Source organism: Pelodiscus sinensis, chromosome 10 (genome assembly GCF_049634645.1).
Source record: "Pelodiscus sinensis isolate JC-2024 chromosome 10, ASM4963464v1, whole genome shotgun sequence".
Classification (NCBI taxonomy): domain Eukaryota; kingdom Metazoa; phylum Chordata; order Testudines; family Trionychidae; genus Pelodiscus; species Pelodiscus sinensis.
Genome location: NC_134720.1, coordinates 5,640,991 through 5,659,276, shown reverse-complemented (window position 1 = coordinate 5,659,276; position 18,286 = coordinate 5,640,991). Strand labels below are relative to the sequence as shown.

Genomic DNA, 18,286 nt, shown 5'->3' with positions numbered 1-18,286 from the left:
AGTAAAGGGTAAACAGGTTTTAGGTTTTAATATGAAAACAGAAAGGTATAGGATTAGTAAAAGACTAGATACAGTAATAAAGTTTGAGGATAGCATTGAGATTAGTAGCACAAGAGACAAGAAGGATGGTGGAGTCAAAGGGAGGGAAAATCTAGATGATGTACAGTGTACAAACATCAGGGTATGTTACAACATTAACTAAAGTCATACACTCTTCATGCTGGTTTTAGGAATGTTATAGTAAAACTCCGATGGTTCGGCATCTGACGGTCCGGCACTCCTGATGGTCCGGCACCATCAGGAACCCGGAAGTGCTCCGGGCAGCCGGACCATTGGAGCTGCTCTGCCCCCAGCTTCCCTGATTCAGCCGCTGCTAAAACTGACCAGCGCTGAATCGGGGAAGCCGGGGGCAGAACAGCTGGAGTGCTGCCGGGTAGGTCCAGTAGCGCTGCCCCTCGGGGCTGCGGGACCAACCCAGCAGCACCCCAGCTGTCCCGGATTCAGCCGCTGCTGAAATTGACCAGAGGCTGACTCCAGGAAGCCCGAGACAGAGCTGCTCTGCCCCAGCTTCATGGAATCAGCCGCTGGTCAGTTTCAGCAGCAGCTGAATTGGGTACACCTGGGACAGAGCAGCTGGGGTGCTGCTGGGTTGGTCCCCCCAGCGCCGAGGTTTGGCGCTACCAGACCAACCCAGCAGCACCCCAGCTGCTCTGTCCCAGGCGTCCCGATTCAGCCGCTGCTGAAACTGACCAGGGCTGACTCCAGGAAGCCCGGGGCAGAGCAGCTCTGCCTCTGGCTTTCTGGAGTCAGCCGCTGATAAGTTTCAGCAGCAGCTGATTTGGGGACGCCTGGGGCAGAGCAGCTGGGGTGCTGCTGGGTTGGTCCAGTAGCGCCGCTCCTCGGTGCTGTGGGACCAAACCAGCAGCCTTTCAGCTGCTCTGCCCCAGGCGTCCCCAAGAGCAGCTGGGGTGCTGACGGGTTGGTCGCGCGGCGCCAAGGGTCGGATCTACGGGACCAACCCAGCAGCACCCCAGCTGCTCTGCTGCAGGTGTCCCTGATTCAGCCGCTGCTGAAACTGACCAGCAGCGGCTGAATTGGGGACTCCTGGGGCAGAGCCAGACTATCAGAAGGGAGGGCTATGAGGGGGTCTGGGGTAGCTTCCCCCCACCCCACCCCAGGCCCCTCATAGCCCCCCCCTTCTGATAGTCCGGCATATCTGATAATCTGGCACCCCCGTGTCCTAAAGGTGCCGGATTATTGGAAGTTTACTGTACTTATTCTGAATAAAACGGAGTGTTTCTGCATGCAAGCTGGATTTTATCAAGATAGTTTTCCCCCTGAAGTTGTGTGTGTCGGACAAAATATTTTGGCAATGCTAGATGGGGTGTGGACACCTCTCCTTTTTTTTTGTGCTTTTTTTTGTGAATTGGGTGTTGAAAAATTACATTTTGCATTGACTTCTGCGGAGTAAAAATATATGACTTCTTTGTATTTGAATTCTGTTCATAATGGTGATCATTTTAGAAGAGATCTGGAAAATGTTTTATGAGACACACTAAAGTTTTTTTTTCTCTTTTCTGTACTGACACACCTATTCAGCTATCTTCAGGGCTGTATAGAAAATGGCAGTCTTTTTTTATTAAATCTGCTTTAAAAACTTTTGACAACTTATTTTTAAATATGCATATGAATTGCCATACATTTTCTAAACTTGCGGTGTGGTGTGGTGTGGTGGTGTACTAGGAGAGATTTAATAAATAGCTGATCTTTTAAATTTGAACTGTTGTCTCCGTTTGAGGTGTAAAATCTGAAAGAGTGAGCTGATTAGCTTAAATTAGTGTGTTGTGTTCCCTTCTGTGGTAGAAATTAGGACAATGTTTGGGACATAAGATGCTGAAGGTTTAGCATCTCCTTTTTCTTGTCTCAGAATAGTTAGTGGGGATGTTAAGAAGCGGGTATCTGACTACTTGTGTAGTCAATAAAAATTTTATTGACTACAGGATTAGTTGATAAGAGAAGGCACTCAGTCCCAGCTCGTGCCAGGTCTGAGCTACCCCCTCTGCGGCTCTGCAGTTTAAATGTAGTCAGAGCTGGACTGCTTGCCTGCTCGGCTCTTACTACATTTAAACTGCAGAGCTGCAGTGGGGGTAGGTCCAGACCCGCAGAGACGGTGTTGGGGGGGGAAAACCAGCTTTTAACTCAGCTCTCCTTAGCACTGGCTCCTGCTTCCCTCCCACCCCCAATGCTGCCTCTAATACAGAGGCAGCAAGAGGGGAGGGGGAGAGAAATGTAAGTAGTCAAGTAGTTGACTTGACTACTTGCTTACATCTTAGTTAAAGGTGAGTTTTGAGCATGTTACTTTGAATTTATTTCAATATGTGATAGTACCGGTAACTTTTTTTTCCATGTACAGCCAAGTTGTTACTGATATTCAAGAAACTGGCTGTTAGAAATCTGGTTTTTGAAGAGTCCTCTATATTATTAGAAATCTGGTTTTTGAAGAGTCCTCTATTTTATTATGCTGCAGAAACTTGTATTTGTTTTCCCACGCGTTCCGAAGTGAATCCTGTTTAAAAAAAAGTGAATCAATAAACATTACATTTAACCAATTAGCCAAAATCCTGTGGATGGCGAGACTGCTGGAGCAGTGCCCCACCCGTGGCATGGCGCAATGGGCCTGGCCAGGCTGGAGTGGCTGGGCCACTAGTTAACCAGTTACCCCAGTAAGCATACTGGTAAGGCTAATGCTTACTGGGTAATAGATTAATCCTTTACATCTCTAGTGAACATATGTACCCAATGCTACAATTGTTCTTTTGCTTTCAGTGAAGTGTTGTAGTACAAAATGCATTTCAGTTCTGATATAATATAAAATGTACATTCTTACTCAACATTTTTGGTCCTTGTACATATTCAGTTATGTCTGATTATTCTAATAGTAGAAATAATCATGCTGCTTTCTATTACATACAATAGGGATGTTAAAATGTGTTTTATTTAGGTAAACATGTAACTGCTCAATTTCAGCAGTTACACATTTACACGTGGGAGCAGGGGGCTCCTGCAGAGCCTCCTCTCCATCCCTGCCTCCCCCTTCCCGCCTTGTGTTGCTGTCTTAAATATCTCTTATCTTGATGGGACTTAAAAGTTCACTATGGAATGAATCCACAATTCTTGTTTCAAAAACAAGATTTTCCTGCTGTCTCAAGGGACTTCTGTAACTTTATATATTATTATTTTAAAAAAAGAATATTTCTCTTAGGAGTGCTTAGAAATATTAGGAAATTAAAATGGACTTTCTCTAGTTGGGCAGTTTCAGGACTCTAAATGTGAGAAAACAAACCAAATTGTTGCACTTTTAAAGAAAATATGAGACTTGAATCTCAGCAGTCTTTTCTGCTCTGGAGCAGGCAACTCTCACCTATGTGCCTGATGTTGTTGACACTAAAGGAGATACTGAAAATCCCAGTGGTGATATTGGAGGTGGAAATCCTCTATCCACCCCTCTGCTGTAGTCCCTTTACTCTCATTTTTCCCCAAGGCATCATGGGACTTGTGGTCTCTAAGGCTAGTTTGCAGCATGCAGGATCTTCCTAAATGGACACTTCCAATAAAGTTTAGAGGCCCTTCTTGTAAAGAGGACTTACAGTTGTTTAGAAGCATACTTTTTTGTGTGGTTTGTCTCTAAATTGCAATGAATGCTAACTTGGTGTATGTCTATATAGGAGTTGTAATTGTTTCCCAGCATGGGCAGGAAGATGTGCCAGTTCTGAAAGAGTTAGCCTATGTCTGTCTACTTGTACTAGGAAGCTGCTGCATAGATATATTTGGTGTGGTGACTGGACTTGGTAAAAGAATTCCTCTCTGACACAGATGCACATCATACCTTACTGAATTAAGTTGAAAGTTGCAATTTACAGATTTGAGTAAGGTACTTGCTAGGAGGCAAAGCAAGAATGACAAGTGCCTATTTTTCTCTTCAGAGAACTGGTTTGCAGACTTCAGACACAATGTTTACATGAGCAAGTAAAATGATTTCCATATTATAAAAAAATTAACACTTATAGAAAAATCATCTTAATTACAGCAGTTCCCTAATATTTTACCTTTTTTAGTGTTTTAGAAACAAGATCGCCATGGCCACAGAAATTGGCTCCCCGCCCCGTTTTTTCCATATGCCAAGGTTCCAGCACCAGGCACCCCGGCAGCTGTTCTACAAGAGACCTGATTTTGCACAGCAGCAAGCAATGCAGCAACTCACTTTTGATGGGAAACGAATGAGAAAAGCTGTGAACCGGAAAACTATAGACTACAATCCCTCTGTAATTAAATATTTGGAGGTAAGTCTAGGTAGCCGCATATATGAAAATCTGAATAATGTTTTCTGAAACTCTGATTGTATTCAAATTTCAGATATGGTCACAGAGTAATTTGGGTAACTGGTGATCATGTATAAGTGACAGTGCTTTATAGAAATGTACAGACTCGCTGAAGCATGGATAGATATTGCTCCTTCTGAATAAAACAATAAATATTTAGTCCATGTTTGAAGTAAAAGATTTGCCCTTTTAAGCTTTTCTGTGAATTCTGATTTGGGACAGGAATTCATATTTTACTACTTTGTTTTGACATTCAAGCTCATATCTTACATTAATTATGTTGTCATATGATCATTCTTTGCTACTTTTGGCTTTTTCTTTGTGGGGAGAAATAACAAAAAACAAAAAGCTTGTGTTCATATTGGGTAACAGAATAGTAGTTATTTTCTATTCAGCTGCCTTCTTGAATGAAGAAAACTCTAATATACGCTACTCATACCACAGAGTGAACCACCTTGTTCAGCCTAATGGATGAAACTACTTTGACTCAAACACTGTGGAAGAAATCTTTCTAAGAAAACAGTATCATTGGCTTTCCCAATGACTTAATCTTTTAGGCTTCTTTTATATTTTGTTTCCAGATTGAGGTTTTGTGAATTGTGTTCAGTATTAGTTCAAGGAGATATATTACGAGAATGTTGTAAATCCCCAAATAGTAATGGGAATGCTGGCAGAACTTCAATTGCCAAAATGTGAAGACAGCATTATACTGTATGTGTCCCTTCCATTGAAGTCAACCCATAGTTGTAATAGTTTGACAACAAAAAGGAAATCGAAATTGCAAAAAAGACATTTCTGAGTATTTTAAATATTACACTTTAGCATGTCTGAAGAATGAACAAATGATTTTATAGCTGTTCCAGTGGGCTGCTTTTGCTAGCTCACATAATTAATAAAAACAGAAAATCCTCACTTTGTTAGTCCAGTATCACTTTTTTTACTTATGGAGAAATTAAGGATTTTTTTTTACCCAAAACTTTGCACACACTTGTTTTAGTTCAAATTTATGTTTATATAAATATTTTAAAAAAATAGTCTGAGGTAACTGTGATGCTGTCTAAATTACAGAGCTTATGCCAGTTTCATGTAGATCAGGGTGGACAATTTTTGATGAGGGGGGCCACTCCCAAGATTTTGGAAAGTGGTTGAGGGCTGCATTCTTCCATGGCATTAATTGGAGGGGGTGCAGAGTCTGGGTTGGAGGTTGGTTGCGGAAGGGAGCTTGGAGTAAGGGACTGGGGTGCAGGAGGGAGAATGGAGTCTGGGGGGGGAGTTTGGGTGAAGGAGGTAGTTGTGACCTACAGCAGGGAATGGGGGTGCGGGATTTTGGGATGTGAGGTAGGGTAGGAGGGGATTGTGATCTCAGGTAGGAGATTGGTGTGCCAGACCCGGGAGGGGATTACGGGTGCATGTGGAGTAGTGGGGCAGGAGTTTGGGGCAGAGGGTTGGGGAAGGGAGGGGATGAGGTGCCAGAGGCAGGTTCTTGCCAGGAGACTTGTCTACCTGCAGAGCTAAAGCCTTGCAGAGTGTAAAATGTTTCTGCCTGGTTGGCCATGTGCTTAAGTGAGTGAGCAGGAGGATTGTGCTTTGTGGCTGCCTGTTATTCAGACAGGCAGCTCCCATTGGCCAGTGTCTGTCCAGAAACTAGCTAATGGGATTTTGCTTGGGACAGAAGCTGTATCTGAATCTTCCCTTCTCCTGTCTGGACTCAAAGAGAAAACGTCCCACAGCCGTGTTTCTGAGTGGCCTGCAGGGCAAGCAGGAGAGCCTCTGCAGGGCCGGATCCGGCCCGCAGGCTGTATTTTGCCCAGGCCTGATGTAGATGCAACATACACCAATGTAAAGAATTTTTCTGCTGGCATAGGAAATCACCTGCCAAAACTCGGTCATCTGAAGAAGTGGGGTGTGCCCATGAAAGTTCATGATATCATCTACATGTTTTGTTAGTCTATAAAATGCTACTAGACCATTTGTTGTTTTTTAAGTTTATCCTGTACAGACTAACTCAGCTACCCCCTGAAGCTGCCAAGATTGTTAGTTATGCTGACAGAAGCCCTCCTACATCTGCATATACTATGTCAATCGGGAGTTTTGGCAGCATAGCTGTAATTTAAGGAGGCTGTGTTTTGTCTAATGCCCCTTGTTTATGTTGATATAAGGTTTTAAAAATGTAGAATAAGTCTATATATTGCAGAAGGGGTTTTTGTGCTTATCTAGCAAAATTTATGGGTTTTGAATCTCTTAACATCAGATGTTAAGGTGTGCTCAAATCCAAGTCCAAACTTCCTCCATATTTAACTGAGCTGAAATTTAACTGTTGTGGCATGTTTCTATAACATCACTGTCATTCTAGTTAAAAAAAATCTTATGCCAAAAACGTTTACCTAAAATTCTTGCTTAAACTTTGATTTACAGTTAAAACTTGGTTGAATCCACAATATTGAGTTAAAATACGGTGCTTCTCTTAAATTTATCATACTGTGAATCATGTTGTGTCTGATACTTGATTACTATTATGATTGGTAACATAGAATACCATATATGTGGGAAGTAAATTTTTTGTCTTCTGGCCTTTCTAACCTTATTCCTGTGATTACACTGTCTGCTGTTGGTGCCCTGATGATAAACATGTTCTTTCTACACATGCACTGCTGCGTGGAACTTGCTTTAGTTCAGAGGTTATCAACACATCTCTTAGATTAGGTAGAGGGCTCGCTGCAGAGGCTGAGCAGAAGTATACAGGTCTTTCTGGCCTAGAAACCATGAGACGGGGATTGCGTGTCTCTTGTTGTAATGCAGAATGCCTTCCTCGTCTTTTTACATGGAACATTTACTTTCAGTGAATACATTCTTGGCAATCACTGAGCCCCGGTTGCACTTTTGCACTGGATGTGTTCCGAAAAATATACAGTGTGCGCTGAAGCTTCCAAATACGCACTCTGTAAAATTATTGCTACTTTTTGTTCAATTACACTGAAATGCAGTAGTAGTAATAACTGGGAGCTCTTTTCTACTTTCCAGAATAGAGTATGGCAGAGAGACCAGCGAGATATGCGGGCAATTCAGCCTGATGCAGGATATTATAATGATGTAAGTACAAATATTTATATGTGCTTTTGAACCTCGATTGTAGATAGTAAAACTCTTCTTCCTGAAAATCAGGACTGTATACCAAAGTTCTCTTTTTGCCCTTGAGAGGTGACACAGACTTAGAGGGTATCTTCATGCTCAGAGGAACATTTTTGTCCCAAGAAGAGCCTGAAGGGTAATGGACTATTTCAGTCCTTTTCTAATGCAATGACATAGCTAACATTAAGGTGTTGAAAGGTTAGTTGCAATTTAGATGTTTGTGTCTGTTCATAAGATGACGAAAGTAGTCTCTGCTGATCTCAAACACTAAACTTTATTTAAATCATTCGTTTCTGCAATCAAATGCTTCTTTTTCCAGAATGAGCCTCCTGGGCCTTTGCTTTTCTTTCTGTTCCCCAAAGTGTAGATTGAAACATTTTTGCTGATGGTCTTTTCTTTCCTCACTTACAGCTGGTCCCTCCTATAGGAATGCTGAATAACCCCATGAATGCTGTAACAACAAAATTTGTTAGGACATCTACAAATAAAGTAAAATGCCCAGTATTTGTTGTCAGGGTAAGTATTATATTAGCCTGGGGTAGAAGACTTGTTCCCAGGGTTGATCAGTTAACTGAGAAATACTTGTTTTAATAAAATTAGAATAGCTAAAAAATAAAAAGAGTAATGTTTCCAACTAAAGCCGTCATTTAGGATTCTAGGTCATGGGCACCCCAATGTCTTTTTTTTTTTTTTTTTTTTTTTTTAAATCCTGGACTGACATGCCTCACCTTTTTTTCTTTGAGAATACTAGAAAAGATTCTGGAACAATGAATCGTTTTATTCACTGTTTGGCTTGTATGTATTTCACCTTCAGTCTAATTTTCTCAACTTTTTTTTGTGTCAGTGTGCCTCAGCATTGGCTTGAGGGGAACCAATTCCAAGGAGGGGAGTAGTTCAGGCACCATACCTATTCAGTTCTTCCAGTTTACTAGCTTGCCTGCAAGGGTGCCAGGATGCTAGTAGTGGCATGTTTGATGTAGACACTTGTTCACTAGAACTGTATTGAAGAGATACCTAACTCATAAAACATAGGTGACTGGGAAGACATCTTCTGATAACTCTTGGTTGCTAGTGTCTTGGATTGGATTTGAACTGGTGACATAGAGATGAAAAGCCCTGAATCCTATGATGATCTGATTTTTTTTCCCCCTACCTTCCAACACACAGTCACTTTAGAAATCTAAATGCTTTAGATTTTCATGTAGGGACTTATAATTTAACTAATGCTGAAGGATATAGGAGAGGTGTCTGAGGATTGTCTATTCAATCTAAATCAGTTTTATTTTTGCAGTGGACTCCAGAAGGGAGGCGCTTGGTCACTGGGGCTTCTAGTGGAGAGTTCACCTTGTGGAATGGATTGACTTTCAACTTTGAAACAATATTACAGGTAACTGCATTCAGCAAGCTGACTCTATCTTTGTCTGAGATTACAAAGAATATTATAGTTCTGCATCTCCACATCCTCACCATGGGCTAATGGACTGAGTGGAGTCCAGAGAACTGGGATCACCCGAATACTTTTCCTGCTCGGTCCCTGATTCCTGTTCTAATCTTGGGCAATCATCTCCCTGTCTGAAATAGATATTTCTGACTTGTTTTCAAGGGGATATTGGGAGGATTTTTTACATTTTAAGTAATTGGAGATAAAGTGAAAGTATATAGCTCTTCATGTAAATTGTGCACTGCCTTGTGCAAGATGCATAAAGTAGTATGTCCGTGAAGAGCTTGCATATCTAAATATTCTCCGTTTTATTCCTTTGTCGTAAATGTTAAATGTACACATTCTGACTGACTTTTGTGTTGATGTGGGTTAGGTAACATTTGAACGTATTTGCTAACAGTTTTATTTTTGACTCCTTAGGCTCACGACAGCCCTGTAAGGGCCATGACTTGGTCACATAATGATATGTGGATGCTGACAGCAGATCACGGGGGATATGTGAAATACTGGCAGTCCAACATGAACAACGTCAAGATGTTCCAGGCACATAAGGAGGCGATTAGAGAGGCCAGGTTTATACACAATATACCATTTTCTGTAGTACCTATTTCCATAATTAGACTGTTCTCTAAGTGTATTCTGGGTGCAGAGTTGCATGGGTTCTGTCATATTCTGGGAAACTTCATGCACCGAGTAAACACAATACTTTCTTTTGTTTCCACATTCTCACCGTTTTGCTGGCAACTTTCTGAAATAGTATTGTCCCAGTATCTGCCTCTGCAATATGTTAGAGATGTATTTGTCTGCCGCATTTTGCACTGGTATTCTTTTCATTTATTTATGGTGACAATGTGTATCAGTTATTCCTTTTTATACGGACTGTGTAAGATAATAATTTCATTCCAAATAAAGAATTCAGTCTTTAATAATCTAACTGAATAAAATATAAAATCTTCAGAAATAAAACACCTGCATAGTTCTCACGAAATAATAAAAAAAAAACCTAAATAAAGTGAAGAACTGCTTGGCTTTTGGTGAGGCCAAGGTTTCCACTAATACTGAAGACCCACACAGGTTGCCACATCCAGAAGTCTAATGTTAACATTGAATGGGTTCTTAAGCTTTGAAGCTGTAAGCAGACCATTGCAAAGAAGACTGTAGGACATTTTCCTGGTTCAGTGTTGATGCCTCAATTGTGCAAATGTATATTTTATATAAAAATGGAGTTTTAAGTGATATTTTCTCAGTAAGATGTATATGAAAGATGTTTCTAAAGTAATCATGGATAAATTTTTTTAGTAAGATATGTAAAGAGAAGAAATGCTTTTAAAGTAAAGTAAACCTGAAGAGGAGCTGCAGACCCAAAATAAATCTAAAGCAGTGTTTCTTCAGATTGGGGTGCTGCCCTTGGTGGTAAGAGGTTCACTGCCACAGAAACACTCTCTGTTGAAGTCATCGCTTTCCCCTCTGATAAGGTTCAGATTTACAAGTCACGAGTACACTGGATGCAGTTATTGGTTTAGTGTATTATGTCCATACGCTGAATTTCTCCAATAGTAAGCCCTTTCCCAATCATAAAGATTCAAGATTTCAAGGGGATTGCTGTTGAATTAACTGAACAGAGACTCTTCCTAGGTCTTTCTCTGCACCAGAAAGGAAGTGGCTCCCTGTCAATTGCTGGAGTTGGTCTGAGCTTAATCATGTGCTTAAATAACCCCACACTTTTCCCAGTGGCTTTCATCAAGCGATATTGATCAATTTGGAAGCATCTTGCATGGTTGTAACTTCATTTGGCAGAGGGGAAGATCTTCCCTCTGTTTCTTTTCAGATGTGTGGAACAGGTTTTATTTAAGAATTTTTCAGCAACCAGTCAAACTGCTAGTAGTAGTAGCAGCCTCTTCCTATTCCCCACCTTCCCTGATTTTTGCTTGTCTTGCTGCAAGGCACCTGTGGCTGAAGAGGAAATGTAGTGCGCTCCCTTGTGCTTCTGCACAATATCACTACCAGTATCAACAGTGTGAAAGTCTAGGGCTACAGTTGCTGTTAAGTCAGTTTCATGTTACTGCTGATCTCACAGAGAAGGTGATGCTGTGTACAGTCCTAGGTAGGATAGTGCTAAATATAAATTCTGGATTTTCCCACTTGAATGGGGGGTTCAAAATACTGAAGTAAATCCTAAACTAAATTCAGTCTTCTGATGAAATGTGTCAGTTGGCAGACAGTGTGTTTAATTAGTGGCCCTTGTGTTCAAATGCCTCTTTCAGTGTATAACTCCTTACAGTTTAATTTTGCCCTGTCTGAGAAGCATAGATATTCTGTTAAATGCTGACTTCTTTCCCCTGCTGTGTGTCTTCATGTAACAGTTTCTCACCCACGGATAATAAATTTGCTACATGCTCTGACGACGGCACTGTTAGAATCTGGGACTTTCTACGTTGCCATGAGGAGAGAATTCTTCGAGGTATGTGTGCAAATAGTACTGATTGGGATATTTCAAGAGGGGTAAAACCTTTTTGTAATTAAGTGTTCACAATACAGAAATATCAACTTGTCTCCATTTTTCATATGACATCGCTGCTTAAATCCCCAAGCAGATAGTGCCACTAGGAAAACAGACCTTTGAGTTGACCATTGTTTTTTATATCTCCCAGTGTCCAGACATTTTTTCAGATTTACATTACTCATACTTACTGCCTGTTTAAACTCTTTAGAATTTGAAGTTTGGCATTTTAAGATTCCTACTCTTGGTGAGAAACAGCTATTAGGTAGGCAATATATTCTTAATCTTAGTGCTTAGTAATTGTGACAACATTTGCTCAAGAATACACATACAGTCATGCAGAATGTACTGTTTGTAGGGAAGTAAACACTGATTTGAGACTCATTTATTCTAAGATACATCATTTACTATTTCTCTATGTAGAACATAACATTTAGGTGAACAAAAAAGTAAAGTTTTGACCATACCACACGCTGCTAGCTTCTCATTTAAATAGTAGTGTCTGTGAGAGGACACTTTTGTGAATCCTTTCCATTAGATTCAATTCAGCAGCTTTCTACCTCTTTTTCTACAACCTTGTTTAGTAGCAATAGCCTATATAATCTATTCATTTCTTTCTGGAGATGCCAGTTAATTATTTTCATAACAATAGGTGTAACAGAATGAAATGTCATTAAGGGCTCTAACACTGTCCTATCACAAGATATGAACGGGATGTTGCCATGTAGACAGTCTGCAAAAAAGATGGCTAACAAAACACTGGAACCCTTGGATTAGGTGCCTGAAGTCATTTGACAATGCCAGAGGCATTGTGAAATCTTATATCACACTTGGACTTGCGCCATTTTTACAAAACTGAATATTCCTCTCTTCTCTTGACCTCGCTGTGATTTTACTGTCATATTATCCCTCTGAAGTCTAGCATTTCAATATAGTCTTTAAGGATTTTTCCATCAGAAACATATCTGCAGGAGTTTCTGTTCCTTTCAGGAGTTGGCAAACAGATTTCTAGGACATATTGTTGATATTACAGTTATCCCTAATTAAACGAGAAGTACTGTGGCACCTTTAGGTGTGTCTGCACAGCAGGGCCTAACTTAAGATATGCAATTTGCGTAGCTTATTTCATTTTGAAATTGGGAGTGTCTACACAGCACTTATTTCAAAATAGAGCACTCTTCCTCTGACTTCTCTTACTCCTCGTACAATGAGTGTTACAGGAGTTGGAGTAAGAAGTCCTCCATCTTGACAGTATTTCACAATAACTGCCTATTGTGCAGACATGGACTAAGTTATTTTGAAATAATGCTAGTTACTTCGAAATAATGTTGCTGTGTAGATGTACCCTTAAAGACTAACAAAAAAAGTATCATGAGCTTTCGTAAGCAAAATACGATGAGCTTCAGATGAGCTTCCACTCACTCACTTCCTGCTCATCTGAAAAAGTGAGTTTTGCCCACAAAAATAAATATACATTATTTTAGTCTAAGGTGCCACAGGACTACTTGTTTTTAAAGTTACATACTAACATGGCTACCTCTCTGAGACTAGTTATCCCTAAAGGCGCCTCTCAATTGGGGGCCATTATGCTGTCTGCTATACAGAGGATCAAATTCTATACTGATGTACATTCTATGCATTCATATTAACTATTAAGTTGGATTGTATAAGGGAGGAGAGATTGCATCAATTCAGAGTTCAGTCCAGTGTGCAAGTCTTACATTAACTTCACTGCTCTTCCCTTATCTTCTGTGTTCTTCTGCATGGAGGACTCTTAGGCCGATGGAAAAAATTACTTAAGAATTTCAGGCCCATATATATTTCTGCTGTATTTCCTTCTGCTGTTTCATTTATTTTACAGATTGGGATTGTGTGTACATTCTATATATAGTTTCATTTTTAAATACACTATACAGTTGTCAGTGTGTAATTCATCATTTATATGTAGCAAAATAGTTGTATGAAGGACTAGGGCTTGTACTGTCATTATCCACATATGCTCCTTTTCAATGACTTTTTGTAAATCTTCACCACCCAACATAATAGAGCACATGGATTCTTGTGAGAACCTCTATTTTTGCTTGCAGAACCAAAAACAAACCAACAAAAAATTATACCATTCTAAAAGTGGTGGAAAATGTGATCTCTTCATTCAGGAATGCAAGAAATTGGATTGTTTGGTGCCCTGTGTTGTATAACTGTTTAAAAACTATATGAGAACCTGTTACTTATCAGTAGAGAGCGAGCTGTAATATGGGCTTTCTTGCTCCAAACTTTTCTTTATCTTCTGCCTACATATTGAAGTTAAGTATTTAGGATAATTGCCTGACTTTTTTTTATCAAGTACAGATTTTAAAGTGTGTGCACTCCCCTATCATGATAGTTATCTTAAAATATTTATTTTTACTTAAGTTTTCAGCAAGTGAAAGTGCAATGAGCTGTATGCAAATTAGAATCCTAAGAGGATTTCAGTAAGACTCCTATCAATATACCTCTTGCACTTTGACCTGTTTAGTTATGTCTATATATATTCAAGAATGATGGTATACTTCCTGTTCTCTCAAACCATTCTTCAAGCATTCTGATTAATTCTAATGCCATTGAAGTTCCAAACAATTAAGGGGTTGCTCTTTGACTCTTAAAATATTACACTATCCTCCAGCTTTTGAATATCTGTTTATAAAAAATAGAAGACCATAACACTTCATTGTCAGAGTGCATGTAAAAAACCCATTGTATAAAACCAAATATCAATAGCAAGTTTTTCCTTGCTGATTCTACAGCACCAGCAGCACGCTAATCAACGCTATTTCAGAACCAGCCTTAGGATCTTGTACTATCATGCTGCAGTAGCATACTTCTAGTTCGCTTCTAGGTTAGCAAGACCAGAGTTTGCAGCAAAGTCAGGTTTATCTCTGGTATAATATGAAAATATGCCATTGACTTAATACAGCTGCTTTTGCTTACTGTAGAAGAGACCAGATTTGTTCATCTACATTAGGGGAGGAAATGTTGCTCTTAGGAAACAAATCTAGGCAGTTTGAAGGGGTGGGGTGGATGATAGACTGACTTTCAATTTAGGATGGAGAAGATTGAGAGGGAGATAGGAGGACAAGGGTTTGAGGAATTCCAGAAAAAGATACCAAGTCATCACTGAAGGTAGTCAAAGTCATTATCATTTTGGTTTTGTTAGGAATATTAAAGGCAGTTAACATTTTCCAAATGGAAAAACACTAATGTAGAAAATTAAACCTGTTTGTGTCCTATTTTGCTTTGTTGTAAAAAAAGGCCTGAATTAAAAGGGGGGGGGGGGGAAGCCCAACGCCGTCCCTTTAAACTTAAAAAACAGCAAATGGTCTGGTAGCACTTTATAGACTAACAAAACATGTAGATGGTATCATGAGCTTTCGTGGGCATAGCCCACTTCTTCAGATGACCGGAGTTTCTGAAGAAGTGGGCTGTGCCCACGAAAGCTCATGATAGCATCTACATGTTTTGTTCATCTGTACAGGATAAACTTAAACAGCAAATGGTCTGGTAGCACTTTATAGACTAACTTGGCTACTCCCTGAAACTTCCATCCTTTTAGCATTTTAATTGCTCAGCTTTCATTCTTTTGATGTCATTGTCTTACTGTTTCTTCAATTACTATAGTCTGGGCAGAAAAGTTTTAACTTTTTAGCATTAGAAACTCATTTGGTTTCTAAAAAAACGTTTCAAGCTTATTTTCTAATCTATCACAAAGATATAAGTACAAAAAAATTATCTTGAAGGAAACTTTTGCGTTGGAAACTTTGAAATAAGAGCAGTGGTACAAACAACGTTTCACCTGAGAGTTGTGGTGGTACACATTTTTTCAGTGTAAAAACATGACAGAATCAAGTAGGAAGTTAAAATTGACTGAATTGGAGTAAAGCCCTTGTTTAAACATAAATATTTTTTATAATTATCAAGCAAGGAAATTGAATTTTATGCAAGTTCAATTAAGTCTTGTATGGAAGAATTTAGGCCTTTCTAAAGGCATTTCTGTTAGGGTAAGTGAAACCAAAACTGATAAATCTTTGATCTAAAGGTTTTGTTGTAAGACTCATAAATCAAGGATTTGTGCTTGTAAACTTTTCTCTGACAGCTTACATGTTCACCTTTTTGTAGGAGCTTGTTCCATCTGAAATGGGTGTGCAGAAATTATACATATTTTCTAAGAGACTAAGGTAGCTAGCCAATGACTTTATTGAGAAGTGTTAAATCCCAGGATGTTGGGTTCAAGCTAACATAGCTAGGAAGGTGTTTAAATCCCATATGTAGTAAACATGCCATTCTAAATTGCACAAAACAGCATGCACAGAAAACATAGGTCAGGATACACTGTTTTTCTTAAATATGCTAGGTATAGTACCTAAAATAGAGAGCCTTAATATATAATACAATTGATGATAGTATTAAAGTTCATATTGGGCCAAATTTTCTTTCTTTTTCTGAGTGAAATAAATGGGATTGTGCTTGTGTACTGGAGAGAGATTTGTCCCATTGTATCTATCGGATAAAATACATACACCTGATAGTTATGTAACATAACAGGAAGAAATTGTAAGTCGCAAACATTGGAAATAGTTTGAAGTCCCGCATTGTTACTAAATATGTTGTCCAGTTAAACTACTGGTCTTAGATCCAAAAAAGACTCAGACTGTTCTGGGTGGCTGTTGTCGGGTTTTGCACATACATTGCCAGAATGTATGTTAGTATTGAAACTAATGAAAACAATCAGTAGCTTTGAGTACTTTATTCAACCTCTTATTGTAGTTCTCTTTAAGCAAGATTATACCGTTACAACAGAGATGAGGAACCTAAGGCCCAAGGGCCAGATGCGCCCCTGGCTTGCTTGTACCCTGAAGCTCAGGGCCCGCCAGCACTGGGGAGCATTTTTTGGTACTCCATCCCTCCTGCCGTCCCACCGTGGGCCTGGAGCACACAAAATATATTAGTTTGGGGCCCGCAGGCTCTGGTGTGCAAGGGGAAAGTTGGGGAGTATCTTTCTCCTCCTCAGTTGGGGGGCCATGTCAGTGAGGGCGGGTTTGTGGGTTTTTTGCTTCTCGCTTGTATGCAGCCCCTGATTGATTTTTCTGTGGGTCATTGGCCCTCGACCCAAGAAAGGTTCCCCACCCTTGAGTTACAGTGACTCTTGAGAGAGACTTCTAAAAAGCAGTTGACGCAAAACTGTTCAAGAATGTCCAAAGACAGATGTCCACAATTAGATGAGCTGTGTTGCGCACTGGGGGATTCTGTCATTTTTTTAAAAATCCTTTTTACCTGGTCTTTTAATCCCAAAAAGCTTCAAGCAGACAAGAAAAAGCACTTTTCCACTGATCTAAAGCTTTCAGATCTATAATCCATGTCCAGATTGCCTTTGTACTATATTAAAAATTGAGCCACCTTCTTACTGTGTTTAATTCAGAGTTGTGTTATGCTTGGGTCTCACTATTTTTTATGTAAGTAGTCCCCAAAATGTTGGCCTGAGAAATTTATATATGCACTTCATACAGACTCTGAAAACGTATTCAAAGCTTATTTTAGGAATGAGATTCACCAGGATTCATCCAAATAGAACAGTCCTGCTCGTTTTAGCCTAGTTTTTTTTAAATCCACTTTTAATCGTGTTCACTACACTTTTCATGTTTAACTTTCTGATAGCAGTTGCAATACAGTACTGTGATGCATAGGAAATATCCAGTTCCTCCTAGAGTTTCATTTCTATCCCTTCACCATGTTTTACTGCTGTCAGCTCTGGGAGTCATGATGCTAAGATGCATTTTAACAAAGATTCAAGAGCAATTTTGTGCATAGCTGAAATGCAGACTCACTATGTTGTGTTTTCATAATGTTTGGTTATGCCAGGTTTTGGTGAAGCTTGTATCGCTATAAAATTTGCAGTAACAAATTCCTCAAATCCTAGTTTTTCAGAGACTAGGCACATCTAACCTTCTTTGGTAATACTGTCCAGTTGTCTTAGAGCAAGAGCTTCTGATTATTCTTCTGGGTATATTTAGTCTTCCGTTTCTCCCCAATGTTTATGGATAGCTGTTTGGGAGAAGTAGAGGTTCACATTCCAAGTACTGTTGTTCTAGGCTAGTGATTTATTGCAAGATTTTTGAGATTACCAGATATCAAATAAGTCCTGTAAAAGGGACGAGTGTTGCAAAGCAATCTTGTGCAGCATACCAATTATGTAGGGATTGATAGGAAAAGTTTAAAAGGAGGTAAGTGCTCTTGGGTTTCTTTCCCCATCCAACTACAAAATAGAATAAATTCAATCTTTCTTCCTGCCAAAGCAAATTATTAGCCAAAGAGCTACCACAGTTTTTTTTTTTTTTTAAAACTCAGTTCTTCTATGATTATTTAGAATTTATAAGTCACTATGGTTTCTTCCAATTATATAAATTATGAGGAAATGCCTTTTGCTTATATCTTTAATGCCTTTCCTTTGACTGGGAAAAGTTAAATTTCCCAGTTAGACATAAAGAAGTGTGTCCTCCCATACCAAAAAAAGTGGTGTGGATGTGTTGGAAGTCAATGCAATAGTGATAAAATTTAACAATGTTTTCATATGTTTACAAATTTGGAAACAGTAGGGGTGTGTCTAGACTACAGGGTTTTGTCGACAAAAGTGGACTTTTGTCAACAAAACTATACCTGCGTCTACACTGCCGCTGAGTTCTGTTGACATAACGTTGACAGAACTCAGCAGTTTTGTCAACGGTTATAAACCTCATTCTACGAGGAATAATGCCTTTTGTAGACAGAGTTCTGTCGGCAGAAGACATTATTTCATCTACACTGTAC

General features: G+C 39.5%; 1 protein-coding gene across 7 annotated transcripts in view; it reads left to right on the top strand.

Moving 5' to 3' along the window:
- Positions 1–18,286, top strand: part of WDR33 (WD repeat domain 33) — an 88,833-nt gene that overhangs the window by 25,172 nt on the left and 45,375 nt on the right. For all 7 annotated transcript variants that reach the window (XM_075937447.1, XM_075937448.1, XM_075937449.1 and 4 more), the window contains 6 exons: positions 4,116–4,340; positions 7,401–7,469; positions 7,920–8,024; positions 8,800–8,895; positions 9,370–9,521; positions 11,313–11,410. In XM_075937447.1, the coding sequence (XP_075793562.1) occupies positions 4,137–4,340; positions 7,401–7,469; positions 7,920–8,024; positions 8,800–8,895; positions 9,370–9,521; positions 11,313–11,410 (724 nt within the window). In that variant the 5' untranslated portion in view covers positions 4,116–4,136. The remainder of the gene's footprint in view (positions 1–4,115; positions 4,341–7,400; positions 7,470–7,919; positions 8,025–8,799; positions 8,896–9,369; positions 9,522–11,312; positions 11,411–18,286) is intronic.